Genomic DNA, 15,783 nt, shown 5'->3' with positions numbered 1-15,783 from the left:
ATACATACACAGATATATATTTATATATATCTGAATATGCTTGTATGTCTGTATGTATATATGTCTTTGTATGGAATCCAACTTATGCTCCGGTCGGCGGTGGAGGGTGGAGAACCATTGGTAGGGAATTGGGGTTCTACCGTCCGGAGCCTATTTAAGAACACAAAACAAAACACACACACACATGCATACACAAAAAACACACACCGCCAAATGTGATTCTTCAACATTGTGCGATTCGCTCGCATTCCTAGCTCCCTTCTATACAATACAATTGTAAATCAAAGATACATACATACACTCATTTATACATTCAAATGTACATGCATATATATGTTTGTATATATGTGTGTGTGTGTGTGTGTGTGTGTGTGTGTGTGTGTGGGTGTGTGTGTGTGTATCTCTATATGTATATATTTTGGTGTGTATGCAAGCAAACATTTCCTTCAAACGGTGGTGGAGGGTGGAGAACCATTGGCAGGGAATTGGGGTTCTACCGCTTGCACCTTGTTTAGGCGCACACATATTAGGCACTACGCATCTCATGCTATGTTCAATAGACCTGTTGTTTCCCCTTCTTCGTGATGCATGATCAAAATAGGCACTTTTTCATTCACCCCAGCTCCACTGATATGTTACAAAACCTACCACCACCATATTTACTGCTTGACAAATGTACACATAGCTATTGTTACAATATGCCATAGAACTGCATATCCATTTCCATGCCTGCAACATTTCATACACATACAAATGCCTGTACGTACATACAAATATACCTTCCTTCCATACTATCTACTGCTTTATCTGTATATGTACAGTTCTAATATTCTCATTCTTAAATCGCCATTAAAAATCTAACATACTCTAGCCATTCAAAATATATGCAATAAATATGCAGCCTGCTGAAGAAGAATTCAATCTAAAGAAAGCTAAAAGAAGTCAACAAAATCATCGTTACTACTCAAAACACAAGGAAGATATTTCGAAAAGGCGTCGGCTGGCCCACCTCAACTGTCAAAATCTCAACCCTTTTCAAGCCTCATTTGCAACGAATACAATAAACACACCACCAAAAGTTCTACCAAATGAAAATATTCATATACACAATGTCATGCCTGCTGCTGCTTCAGCCACACTCCAACAAACTTCCTTGCATTCCGCAAAAAGCAATAAGACAACTCCATCACAAGAAAGCCACTCTATCTACCACTATACAATATTGCAGAATACAAATCCACAACAATCTACAATAAATTGTTTCTCTTCTGCACAATACATTGAAGCATTAAAGACCTTCCGTGCTCGCATTGATTCATTGTCAACACTTCAAACGTGTAGCATTTGTAAAGAAAGATATATTGGCATGGTTGTCCGAAGATCTCACCCAACAATTATCTGCTCCAGATGCTTCTCTGAAAGAGGCATTCCTCGTTTCTCTTCAGCAAATAACTTAGACCCAGGTGAACAACCCCTTGTCTTAAAGAAGCTTACCCAAGTAGAGGAGATGCTTATTGCTCGCATATCTCCTGTTTTGCAAGTCACTCACGCAAGAGGCGGCCAATACAAATACTTTGGGCACACGATCAGTTTCCCTCAAGACATCTCTCAAATTGCAAAAAAATTGCCCCGCAAGTTGTAGGATTTGGAAGTCCTCATAATCTAAAGAACCAATATACAAGGCAATAAGTATGATTGTTATGTCCATAAATTCTATGTTATGGATGCATTGACATTTAAAATCCAACATGACCAATACTACAATGATGTTATCGTTGATTTTGATGCTTTCAACTTGCTACCTGATGTTACAACATATGTTTCAGCTATGTTGAATATGTTGCAAGACATTGAAATTGAGATAGTTGTTCCTCCAACAACATATTATTCCGATGCTACAGATCCATTTGCCACAGAAAATTCATCATCCTTCATCCCAACTATGCCTGGTACAATTCGTGAGTTGGAAGCCATTAAAGACACATTGCAGCTACACACTACTGAAAAGAATTTATTGCCTTGGCCTCAAATAAGCTCCTCCCCAATAAATGAATATAACACTGAAGGTTTGTTGCCTATGGCATTTCCAACGCTCTTTCCAACTGGTGTTGCCCTCCCACTCCAGGCACATCCCAAACATGTTCATTTGCACGAGTATGCACTACACTTAATTAGATACTACGACCAAAGGTTTGGTCAGCATGTCAGGTTCCGGTATTTCATTTATAATCTCATTATGCACCATTGTTCATAGCAATCTGCAGCTGTCTTTATTAGAACTAATATAGAAGAGGCCTTCCCAAACAATTTGCAGGCATTGCGTGAACGTTTGCAGAGCACACCTGATGACCACTTGCCCAAATAGCTGCTCCGCTTTGGCGCAACTCCTAGAGGCACTAGAGCATATTGGAATAAATCTAGAAAGGAGCTCACAACTATGATCTCCCAATTGGGTACCCCAACCCTCTTTTTCACATTGAGCTCAACAGATACTAAATGGCCTGACTTGCATACCATATTCAATGAAGATAAAGCCCAACAAATAGATTCCACAAGAAAACAACTAGTAGAAAATGTAATTCGCAATCCACACATAACAACCTTGTACTTACACAACAGGTTTACAATATTTCGCGAAGAAATTATTCAAAGCAAAAGACCTCTGGTATAGATATGAATGGCAACATTGTGGCTCAGCGCATATTCATGGATTCCTATGGCTCCCTGGTGCACCAAACATGGACATCATTGATTGGCAAAATGACAATGAAGTCCATATGGCTAAAAGATTCTTTGACACATACGTTTCTGCTTGGAACTCTTGTTCCAAAGCTGACCGAAATAATACAGTTTCCTACGCTGCAATAAATGATCCATGCTTGGCTGATATAGCAAAGATATTCTCAATGTCCCCAACAATCGATTATGAAGCACTGGTAAATACTTTGGAGAGACACACAAAATGCACACAAAATACATGTCTCAGGAAAAAAGGCAATTTATTGGAATTCGTTACAAGGCTCCATGGCCTGAATAGAAAACATCTATGTTGACAATTGATACTGACAATAAACCATGTTATACACCTGCAAGGAATGATGACCGCTTGAATATTCATAACCCTTTCATGCTTCCAATATGGCAGGCTAACATTGATTGCCAGCCTGTTACTTCAAGAAAAGCAGTCTTACAATACATTTCAAAGTACGCTTCAAAATCTGAAAAAAGATCAGAATCTTATACTGAAATGCTAAAAACTATTGTGAATGCAACTACTTTTGAAGATACTGTCTTGTCAACAGACCAAAAATTTATGATGGGGATAATAGCAGACCGTGATATCAGTGCACACGAGACTTGACATTTGTTGCAGAAATTGCCACTCATTGCTTGTAGCCGACAATTTGTATCTCTTAATGTTAGTAGAAAGGCACTACATCGTATCACAAAATCAGATCATGAAACAGACTTATCAACAAGCTATATCCATGCTTACATGCAACACCCTTCTCAATTGAATACAACAACTCTCTTGCAATCCACCCAGGAATTCTCATACATGCCGCAGTGAAAAAAAACAAAATGGCTGCTCCACCAAAAAAAAGCAATAGTAAATATATATCCAAACTTCACTGCCCCCCCCATTGAAGATAGTGATGAGTTTGAGATTTTTTGTTGGTCTGAACTCTTGCTCTACAAACCATTCCGTGACATACCAACAGATATAGGCACTTCCAAAGATCAAATTATACAAAATTGGAAACTCTTTAGTTTTGCTGGCTATGTTCGGTTAAGTGGTTGCAACATTCTACAGGCTCCTGCACTTCAAGATACAGATGATAGTGACACTAATGAATCTCAACATGAAGAACAATCAAACCTATTTGAATGGGAATTCCTATCTCAGATGGGCCCAACAAATAAATGTCACACAGATGAACTACAAATGTTAGGGTGATGTGACTATTATTTGAGCTACTCCTGGCCCACCGATATTCCAAATCAACAATTACAGTCTACTACTGTCCAGTTCATATCTACGACAAAATTACAATTTCAACCTCCTTTGAACCAACCCTTGCCCACCATCCCCACCAAAACCAATCTCTCATCTGAGCAAAACCTTGCACTCCACATAATTCTACATCACCACTCTCAAAAAACTACAGCCCAACCTCTCCGAATGATTATTCAAGGAACAACAGGAAAATGCAAATCATTCTTGATAGATAGCATCAGACAAAAGTTGAATATATTTGGAACCAATACAACAAACACATTATTTGTCCTTGCACCTACAGGTGTTGCTGCTTACAATATTCAAGGAACAACTATTCATGCTGGTCTCCGGATTCCTATAAAAGAAATGCATCCTTTGATAGGGCAAGTATTATTCACCTTCCAAGAACGTTTTAGGCATGTTAAATATCTTCTAATAGATGAAATGAGCTTTTTAGGTCCTAAATTGCTATTGAAGATTGATAGCCACCTCCGCCAAGCATTCCCTGATAAACAACATGAACCCTTTGGTGGACTCTCCATAATCCTTGTGGGTGACCTTGGGCAGCTTTCGCCTGTGATGGACAAACCAGCTTACGCTTCGCACTCTACAGCTCTCAACTTGTGGCGATCATTTACAACAGTTGTCACATTGCATACAATTTTCCGCCAACAAGGTTCCTCTATTAAACAGCAACAATTCAGAAGCATGCTCCAAAACATTAGAGATGCCCAGCCTAACAAGCATGACTAGCAAATGCCGATGAACCAAACAAATATAAATTTCACCCTTTTGCAGCAAAATGAATTGAACTCATCAATCCATTTATTTGCAACAAATAGCTCAACAATGTTGCACAACAAAAAAATGTTGAAGGCATTGAATTTGCCCATTGCTCTCAGTATTGCACATATTGCACAGCAAACTAACAGTGAATATGATAACAATGACCAGTTGCCATTGGAGCTACTGTTATGTGAAAATCAGCAAGTAATGTTGCTAGCTAACTTATGGATTGAAGTCGGCCTTGTGAATGGATCCATTGGCCTTGTTAAAAACATTATCTATGAACTGAATACCAAACCACCAGACTTGCCAAACTTTGTTGTTGTCCGCTTTCAGAATTACAAAGGCCCTCCATGGAATCCATTACATCCAAATGACATACCCATTGCTCCTATTGCCCAAGGTACGCGTACACAAATTCCATTGACAACTGCTTGGGCGATAACTATTCACAAATCTCAACGCCTAACATTAGATAAAGCTACAATAGACATAGGCAGCACTGAAAAGCAAGGCCTGACATTTACAACTATCTCAAGGGTCAAATCAATTGATGGAATACGCATTCACCCAGCTTTCTCATTTGAAAGGTATGCAAAAATGCAGAAAAGTGCTTTTACCATTATAAGAAAGAAGGAAGAGACTCGCTTGCAGCAACTCTCAGCCATCACAACTGCATCACTGGATTCCAATCTACAACTATGAAATGCTTTCAGCCATGCTTTCACCTTCACACCTTCACCAAACAGATGGTTAATATGCAACAACAACCAATTTATCTTCTCCACTTCTATTGCACAGGTAAAGATATTCCAAAACTAATGTATTGCAATTCCCACTTTATAGTCTTCCCATTTTTTACTATGTTGTTTAAATTGAAATTTCGTTTCACATACTAACAGATTCTGTATTTTTGAAACTCCCTTCCCTGTGCAGGTTACCTTCCACATAAATACATTTCAATTCTTTATTGCCGCAAAGTAAATTGTTTTCCCATCAGGTGCTTCACATTCATCACATACCATTCTACATTCTCCAATGTTGTTCCACAACTACCCATGCTGCACCTCCAATGTAAGTTCTCCAAACTTTCATGATCTAAATAACTAAAATGTAATTTATTTACCAGATTTCCTCTTGCACCACCCCTAACTCTGTCTATCTTTTAATTCTTCTACGCTCTTTCCAGATTCTGAAAAGCCATACACGTTACAGACACAACAAAAAATTAAAATGCAGTTTCTCTTCTCGCAGTTCTCTTTGAATACCTTTCTCTACCTCCTCACACATCATTGATATTTAACAAAATCAATACATAATCATAGTATCTCCCATATTGATTGCATTTCCACTTAACTAACTTCTCGTCTCTTTCTTACATCTATTGCAGATTACAAAAGCAACCATCCCACCAACCAAACTTTACCCATCATGCAAACAATATGACCTCCACCAAATTCTGCTTGCTTCAGCCAGGTGATTCATACTCACAATTTAACATCTTGACTTTCCTTTTTTTCCAAACAAGCATGCCTCTAAACACATATACTATCTACTTGCCAATAGCATTCCATCTAATTACTAACTACTAGTTATCATTTCCACATTGCAGCTTCATCTAGAACATCATAACATACACTAGACTTAACCTTTTTGCATTTGGCTTTTACTATGCAGTTTCATTTACCAACAAACTGTCACCCATCCAAAGTAATGTCTCCTTCCCCAAATTTGTTATTCAATGCCTTTCAAAATTAAATGAACTGTACTCTATCTTTTATTTTAAAAAATCACCATCTTCTAACAAAGGCTACCATAGTTTACCAACAAAAAGCACTCATAACCAGCTGAGACATCAAATTTTCCAGCACTAAAAGTGTTCCTCCAGATTTTTGCTCTTCTCATTGTTTCTGAAGAATCACTGCACCGCCACAAATACAACACAGCCATGCAGACAAACTATCACACCCACTCCTACAGATTCTCAGGTATGTTTAGGTTTTTATAGTGTTCATGCTTCCTCTTTCTTGTCTATGTCTCTATGGTTTTCCTCAAGGTATCTTATTTTACATTTCTAAAACTGCTATAGAATTTTTAAGGAATTGATTTTATTTCTTTTAGGTATCATTACAAATGTCTTCTTCTCACTCAAGCTATACCAGTGCAAGATTATACATTGCAGCCTCTTCCTCCACTTCCTCGGCACTGCATCGTTCAGGTACAACCCTGCAACCACCTTTTGGTGTTCTTCTACTTACCTCTTACATCATTACAGTTTGGCTTCTTTGCATTAAAAAAAATTTAAATAATCAGACACTCAACACAAAATCTTAGTGACCATTGATTAATGTACAATGCAGGCATTTTCAAACTACAATTATATCCAGTCATATTTTTTTGACATTACTGCATAATCATATATTTCTATAATCCTATGCTTCATGTTCTCTTTCACTGCATTTCCATATTTGTTGACCTTTCTACTAATTACAAATTTTCTCTCATCTTTCAGGTTACCAACAATCTTATGCACGGATTAACATGCTTCACATTTTCCTTTTCTCGCGATCCTCGAAAAATAGAATTGATTTGGACAATATCTATCATTTATTGTGAACAACTAAAAAACTTTTGCAATTTCACCGTTGGTGGTTGTACACATCACATTGCATGAATGCAACACCAATGCTAATTTCTTCTATATTGAGTTATCTTATTCTATGTTTGAACTCAATTGACTTTATATATCTTCCTTTTACCAGGCATGCCATTCATGTTCGCTTTCGTCCTTCTGTCAATTGTTACAAACTATTGTGCATTTTGACTTCCTCTGCTGCACACACCCGTCCTATCGGCTTTCCGTTGCACGCATTTAAAACCGTGCAAAGAAAAAATTTGTATTAAAAAACGTAGTTTCTATTAATTTTAAAAACATATCTTAAAACTTAATAGTCTTCCAAACCTGTACAGATTTTGATGAGACTATTTTAAGTCTACTGCACGTTTTTCTATGGTCTCTCTACTCTTTGACTAGTAAATATAGTGACGTGTGACTAGTAGCTGGCAACGCTTAGATTTTCGTCGTTTTCAACGCGCATAAGTTTTCCATATACCGTGCTCACGGTACGCAAGTACCAACAGATGAGATTTGCCTATATATACCCCATTTGGCATCCTCATTCATTCGGACAAATCTCACCTGTACTCGTCACAAGTTCGAATCTTAACAACTATTGACTACCCCATTTCCTTTTACAAGCTTCCCCCGAGTTCGATTACCTGCCTTTCCCGCTACCGAAAATGGTTAAATCCTTACCAAAGCAGAAACCCCAAAACAGCACAGAGAAAACGCAACCAAATTTCAAGGGAGTGCGAATGAGAAAATGGGGGAAATGGGTTTCCGAAGTGAGAATGCCCAATTCCCGAGCTAGAATTTGGCTAGGGTCTTACGACACTCCTCAGCAGGCCGCTCGCGCTTACGACTCTGCAGTTTATTGCCTCAGAGGATCGAATGCCAAGTTCAATTTCCCCGACTCTTTGCCGGAAATTCCGTCGGCCTCTTCGCTATCTCCCGCTGAGATTCAATCTGTTGCAGCCAAGTTTGCCGTGGAAGAATTCCGGCAGCCGCTGGACTATAACACTACAGTTTCTGGTTCGGAATCGCGGTCGTGTGTAGACAGCGAAGAAAGTTTAGAGGAACAAAATTGGAAATTGTTGGATTCACTTCTTGAAGATGTTGAGAGCGGACTGCCTTCAAATTTAGAGAACTTTCTTTCATTAGAGGATTTGATTTATTGTTTAAATTGTTTTATTTCTCTTCTTTGTTTTCCTTGTTTTGCTTTCTCTCCTCTCTACTTGTCAGCCTCCCTAACTTATCCTTCCTCTTTTTTTACTCCACACCTATATTTAAGAGTTTGCTAAATCTTGCAATTTTTCTAACTCAATTTGTTTCTTATCTTAATGAGGGATTATGTAATATGATCTAAAATGTCATTCAAAACTCTATTAACGTACTTTTATCCAATTTTTTTTTTTTAAAAATATTAAAACCAAGCAAAAATTACAAAGATAATGCAACCAATAGGTTGCCAAAAATAAAATAATAAATTTAAGTTATTAAGTTGTTATTTGACAAATATTCCTCCTAACCAAATTTTAGAATTGGAAACATATTCCTCAAATGAGAGGAAAGATAAACAAAGCTTGAACATTTCAGTTGTTCATCTTTGATAATATAAAGTTGTTCATCTTTGATAATATAAATTTATTGTGACATTGGCCAATATGCAAACATAGTTTCACTAGTGGGTCCCTCCACTATAATTCTATATCATAAAGGAGATGCCTCAAATACTTCAAAGTTGCTTGATCTTCTTTAGGATAAACAATTTGAGCATGATAGAAAACTTATTAACTTGAAAACTTTGTATCATTGTACTATTGACTCTTGAATGCACATAAGTGCTTTGGTGTGCCCTATTTCTCATACAATATATAAAACAAGTTAGTACAATAACTAGGTAGCCCCATGCATTCTGAAGAAAATGCTATTCTGATAGTCCTTTTTCATTATGCCATTGATTAAGTCAATTTGGCCTGACATGTTTGTGAGTCCCCTTTCTTGTTACCAAAATAACTTATAAACTAATGAAAGAAATAAGAATGATGTACTTGAGAGACACGTAGTAGGACTTTTCTTATTTTGAAAATGATTAGATTGACAACATAAAAACATTGCACCATTGGTAGGGTAGATGTGAAGGGTGGATTTATTGGTAGTCTCTTGCACCATTTGATCTTTCACAAGGGGCCTTTATCTTTATCTAATGTATGTCAATCAATTCTATTTCAAGATAGGAGCACATTGTTGGTCCAAAAAAAAATCTCATCATTTTGTGAAGTACCCATATGAGGAATTCAAAATCATTGGGATAATTGAAGGCATCTCATGCTAAGTTTCCAACATGGTCTTCATCAATCATAAATTAATATTCAAGAGATCACGACCTCAAAATTACTTAGGCAATATCTATGTGAGAGTTATATATGCATGATAGTAGATGTTTCTTTTTTTCTAACATAGTAGCCCCAACCTTTCTTGGGCTTATATTTGTATAAATAAGATCTTTGAACTCACCTTTAGAGATTGAATGTAACATGATTAATCATGTTAATTACTTATGTTATTAGAGCTTTATTTGACTTTTATTTTCTCAAATTATTTATTAGTTGCAATAGCTTTCATAGCTTCAAATTTATTCTATGTATATGATTATGCATTCTTAGATCATAATGCAAGAAATTTTGATAATTTGTCTCTCTTCTTCTTTTTTTCAATAGCCTTTTACTTGTTCAATGTATGTTAAGTTAGCATTTTCATTTAGGTATGATGTGTAAATTATGTAATTAATGAACAACAAATTTTATTCAACAAATAGTTTATTAACTATTCACGCAAAGTAGTGTTAGACTAGTTTTCTTTAGTTTTTTATTTTTTTTCCACAATAAGATTTGAAGGAATTTATTGAAAAACTTATGGGAAGCTAACTTCTAAAATCTTGAAGTTTGTTTTACAAACCATGTCCCATGTTTGCAAAATTCTCATATTGACATAGGTTTAAATATCAACACTTATTCTTGTTTATATTACCTTGAGAATAATAACAACCAATGACAAGGTAGATAAATTTACAATCGACCAAAAAGACTTTCGACTTGCCATCAACTCTAAACCATATTAAATTATTGAGATACAACACTAATGGATCCATATTTGAAAAGTCAGAAAAGCTAACATATTTTTTTGATGGAGGTTTGTCGACAAATTTGTATTAGCTATCTGATATGTGGACGTAGACTTGGAATTTGACAATCACCCATGCCTATCATATGAAATTTTTATGAAGATTTGGTCATTCAATACCTTCCATTTGATATTGAAAAAAAAATACTAACTATCAAATAATATTTAATAAACTAAGTTTTGGAATTCTTTTAAGAAAATAGAAACTACTCTAAGAAACAATTGTATCCTATCTTTTGAAAATATTCTAAATTTATATATATATATATATATATATAAGTGCGAACCAAAGGGGGTTAACTCCCTTACATCATGAAATACATACACCATTTCTTGCATTCTATTCTACTGCATAACAGAAAGAAACCCTATGAGACAAACTATTGATTGGAGAATGATAGCCAACAATTCTCTAGTTTCCACCACTTTCACAGCTAAAGCCGTTGAGAGCTAGCAATCATCCGAATGCAACAATCTTTGGAAGGGGGCCAAATTTCTACTAATGACCCCAATCCGATATACCTCCCAGGCGTCCTCAAAGAAGGTTTTCTTCCTTTCCTTCTATGCCTTTTCCTGATCATTCTCCTCATTCTCATAATCAGAGTCATCTTCAAATTTAGAGGATATATTGTTGGCGGTGTTGAATACATTAAAAAAATACTTGCCCACTTGTTCGACTCTAAATCCAATATTGTGTTGGCTATGGCTTGCCCATCCACAGTACGGATAAAACCATCGATCCTTTGGATACATGACTCCTCAGAGTCGAGAACGTCGACCATTGGGCAAATTAAATCCTCATAAATGAACCCATCACACCAATGATGGCCTCTGCCAAGAATGGAGGACACCAGTCTCCACACAGCATCAAAGACTCTCTCTTCACTGTGAAATAGCCTCCTGCACTACACTTGAGAGGTTTCACCTCTAGACATGCAACTTAAACCAAAGTGATGCACCATTTCTGCAACTGAGATATCAACACTCACATGCATCCATTCTTCACCAATATCTCCCTTTATAATGAAAACCTCATCATAACTTTGAGTTGCAATCTAAGAAAGATAAGACCAAATTTGTCTCTTTTAGTTAGTTTCATGTCCACTACAATCTTGCTTGCAGATTCATTATCTATGCTTTATCTTCCCTGATGCATGAGCTTTGTACTTGTCGTTTATATTTTCTACTATTTGGAGCTTTTCATGCCACATTTCATTTATCGAGATTGGTATGGGGAGATTTGTGTGGTCGACCTTTCACATTTTTCCCATCAGTCCATACAACCGACTAAGAGCAATTCCACCTTGTTTAGCCTACACCAATTATGTTGCTCTAATTCGTACATTCCTTATCATTCCACACAATCCTGATGAAATCTTCTCCCTATACATTGTGAATGATATCTTCTTTTTCACATTTTGACATAAAACCCACATTTGCCAAGTAATTCGCTCCCACATTAGCTTCCCGAAAGATATGAATCATTTTGAATTCCAGGATTTGTTTCAATAGTTCCAATACGAATTCCAAACATCTCAATTTCTAATTCTGTGTATTACCATTCTTGACTGGGTTGACTGCTATCTATGAGTCTCCTTCAATTTCCAGAAGGTAAATTCAATTTTCTACACAATATCTTAGACCTCTCTCAAGTGCCATAAACTCTGCTACGTTATTACTCAAAGTTCCAAGATACACCGAAATACCAGTTAACATCTCGCCCATGCAGTCCCTAATTATGCATCCATATCCTGCCTCACCTAGATTCCCCTTAGCAACGCCATACAAATGAAACTTAAAGTACCCTAACTCTGAAGCTATCCATCTGACATTCTTCCTTTTATTTTTGTTTTGGATTGATGATAACATTGGGGGGTATTAATGAACACCATTTCACCTGCACTTCTTTATCTCAGCTTGTGATGCATTTAATTTTCCTCTCATATGCCTTGGTGCTGGAAAGTTCTGATATCATCCCTTTTATCTTCTCAATAACATTTGTCATGCTCAATTCCTTATCCTCGAAAATCCTTCTATCACACTCCTTCCAAATTTGCCACACCACAACAAAAGGAATAATTGTCCATAGTGATTTTTTGTTTGATAATGGCCACCTTGTTATATAACTCTTAAAATCCTCATCAAATGTTGTGTGTCATTCAAGGCTTGCATGAATCCAGTTCCAACACTCTCTTGCATACAAGCAGTCATAAAGTAGGTGCCTAGTGGTTTCTTCATCTACCTTGCATAAGACACATCTTGTAGGTCCATTCATCCCATATGTTTTCAACCTTTCTCCTGTAAGTATTATGCCATGCATGGTTGTCCATAAAAAATCCCCCCCATGAGGAGCCACAAGTTTATCCTAGCATAATCTTGCGGACCATTCACATCTTTCTTGATCTATTGTTTGAAGTTGGTAACCCAGCTTAACCTTATATTCCCCCGAGCAAGCTGCACACCAAATGATTTCATCTTCCTCCCTATTAGGTGTAATCCTTCTTTGTTTCAGGATTTCAGATATTCTCCTCTGAATTTCCCCAGTCATACCTCCAACTCTAATTTATTTCCATATATAGATTCACTAACCGGTGGATTCTCCTCTACATAATTAGGCACATGTTCTCCGTAGATACCCTCCACTTCATCTATCTAATCTTGATTTGCAAATATACCTTTGATGCTCTCATATCCATTCCAAGAATCGTGCCAAAATCTAGCTTTTTGTCCATTACCAATTTTCCACGATAAATGATTGGTGATTAAATGTTTACATTCTTTTATGAACTTTCATACCGTTGAATCGTTCCTATTGGTGTTCACTGTCAAGATCCTCAAAGGGCCCTCATTATCTAGGTACTTCTTCTGCATAACACAACATCGTAATTTATTCGGGCATCTATGCATCTTCCATATCAGCTTCCCCTAGAACCAAGTTCTGTAATTCCATCTTTCTCAATCCTCCCCCCCCACATTCCTTTGATTTGTACGCAATTTCCCAATTCAGAAATGTGATCTTCTTTATCTCCTTTACCCTTTCCAAATTTTTTTTTTCAGGAAGTTTTCCAATGCTTTGATTTCTTTGGCTGATAGTTTGAAACATGGCATTGGATATATTGGCATGACAGATAGAACTAATTTGATTAGTTGAATCCTACTTGGGAGTGCAAGCCACTTATTTTTCCATGCTTCCGTTTTCGTTCTGCACTTGGTGATGAGTTTTTGCCACAGCTCTGCCCAGGAGACACCCGTGAATATGGGAACCCCAAGATATTTAGATGGGAGCAAGCCTAATTTCCATCCAAATTTTTGCAAGATTTTAGTCTATAATGCTTTCTTCGTGTTGAAAAGGAAAACCTCTATTTTCTCAGCATTAATCTTTTGTCCTGCTACACTAGAATACATCTTCAGTGTGTCTTTTATAACCCCATCTTCCCGTAATCTAGCTTCTCCAAATAAAGTTGTGTCATCAACAAATTGGGAGTTGGTGATTGGAGTCAAGTCCTCATGGATTAACAGTCCCTTCCAAGAGTTTAACTCCCTATTCTTATGTATGAATTTGCTCAGAGCTTCTGCCATCACTACAAAGAGTGTTGGGAAGATAGGGTCCCCTTGCCTCAAGCCCTTTTTACTCTTGAAGAAACCAAACAGTTCTTCGTTAACAACCACTGAAAAGTGAGTAGAGCCTAGAAAAAACCCAATCACATGTCTCCAATTCATATAAAATCCAAACTTCCCCAACACCTTATCAAGGAAATTCCAATGAACTTTTTCATATGCTTTTGATATGTCTAACTTGATCACCATTGCTTTCTTCCTTTTTGTAATGATCGAGTGTATAGGGATTTAGCTGTGAGTATGATGCTGTCAGTAATCTCCCAGCTAGGTGTGAAGCCATTTTGTTCTTCTAAGATGAGATTTGGTAGAAGAAGCTTAAGTATGTTAGTAAAGGCTTTGGTTATTATTTTGTAAATAGTGTTATAAAGCGCAATTGGTATGTATTCTCCCAAGCATTTAGCATCCGCCTTCTTTGGAATAATAACCAAAGTTGTGTTATTTAACTCCCTCACAAATTTCCCCTTCGTTTGAACATCCTGCATCACCTTCCATATATCTTTCTTAATAAACTCCCAACAGTTTTGATAGAAACGAGCTAGAAAACCATCTGGCCCAAGAGGCTTTGTCCGGGTCCAGATCAAACAATGCCACCCTGACTTCATCTTCAGTAAAAGGGGCCATCAGCATTAAGTTATCTTCTGCTATAACAAGACAGGGTATTGGCTCCAGAATTTCCTCGCACTCCCCTACAGAATTATTGTCCACATCATTTAGAATGCCAAAAAAGTAGTCAATTGTTGCATGGCCAATGTTATTTCTATTCGCAACCCACGCCCATCCTCCAAGGAAATTTTATTTATTTGATTAAAGGTCTTCCTTGCTTTAATGGAGGAATGGAAGTATTTTGTGTTTTTATATCCTTCTTTAATCCACACCTCCCTAGCCTTGTCCCTCCAGTAAACTTCCTCCTTGGCAAGCATTTTTGCAAGACTTTCCTTCAAATTCTTCTCATTCATATAATCCTCATTGTTCATCCCTTTATCTATAATTTTCGTGTTTAGTTCTTCTAATTCCCCTCCCACTCTTTCTTTTTCTTCAAATATATTTTTGAATCTCTTTATTCCACACTTTTAGTTTATTTTTGATGTAATTTAGTTTTCCAATGAAACAAAAACTAGGCATACCTTTGATATGCAAACATTCCATCCACCTTCCTTCAATGGTTTCCTTGAGTGATCTATCTCTCCACCACATGTTCTAGAATTTAAAATATCCTCCACCCCAGTAGGTTTCAAAGTCAATCTCCAACATAATGAGGAAGTGATCTAATAAGCTATATGAAAGAGTCTTCACAATGATTGGTATACCCTCCATTATCCATCCTATTCCAAAAAAAAATCTACCCAAACGTTCAGCTATATTAGTGAAGCCCAACCTCCTGTTCGTCCAAGTGAACCATCCCTTTGACGGAATGCAATCCATAGCCTCAATCCCTTGAACAAAATCCCTAAAGCCCACCATGTCTTTGTTAATTATGTTTGTGCCTCCCTTATTTTCTGATAGGTCCAAGATAAGGTTGAAATCCCCACCGATAATGTAGTCATTGAATCCATTTAGTGTAATATGTTCGCTTAGC

The 15,783-nt window shown here is 36.9% G+C and overlaps 3 protein-coding genes across 3 annotated transcripts; all 3 read left to right on the top strand.

Moving 5' to 3' along the window:
• Positions 1-4,183: 4,183 nt before the first annotated feature.
• LOC131049831 (uncharacterized) lies at positions 4,184-4,753 on the top strand. The gene has a single exon (XM_057983914.2). It carries the CDS (start codon positions 4,184-4,186, stop codon positions 4,751-4,753), a length of 570 nt encoding a protein of 189 aa, XP_057839897.2.
• A 114-nt stretch (positions 4,754-4,867) lies between these two features.
• Positions 4,868-5,491, top strand: LOC131049832 (uncharacterized). The gene has a single exon (XM_057983915.2). It carries the CDS (start codon positions 4,868-4,870, stop codon positions 5,489-5,491), a length of 624 nt encoding a protein of 207 aa, XP_057839898.2.
• A 2,446-nt stretch (positions 5,492-7,937) lies between these two features.
• LOC131049833 (ethylene-responsive transcription factor ERF018-like) lies at positions 7,938-8,707 on the top strand. Its single transcript, XM_057983917.1, has one exon. The coding sequence runs from the start codon at positions 8,087-8,089 to the stop codon at positions 8,705-8,707; it is 621 nt and encodes a 206-aa protein (XP_057839900.1). The 5' UTR covers positions 7,938-8,086.
• The last annotated feature ends 7,076 nt before the right edge of the window (positions 8,708-15,783 follow it).

The sequence above is a fragment of the Cryptomeria japonica genome, chromosome 2 (genome assembly GCF_030272615.1).
Source record: "Cryptomeria japonica chromosome 2, Sugi_1.0, whole genome shotgun sequence".
NCBI classification, from domain to species: domain Eukaryota; kingdom Viridiplantae; phylum Streptophyta; class Pinopsida; order Cupressales; family Cupressaceae; genus Cryptomeria; species Cryptomeria japonica.
The sequence above is the reverse complement of the archived record's forward strand: the minus strand, read 5'-3'. Positions and strand labels throughout refer to the sequence as shown.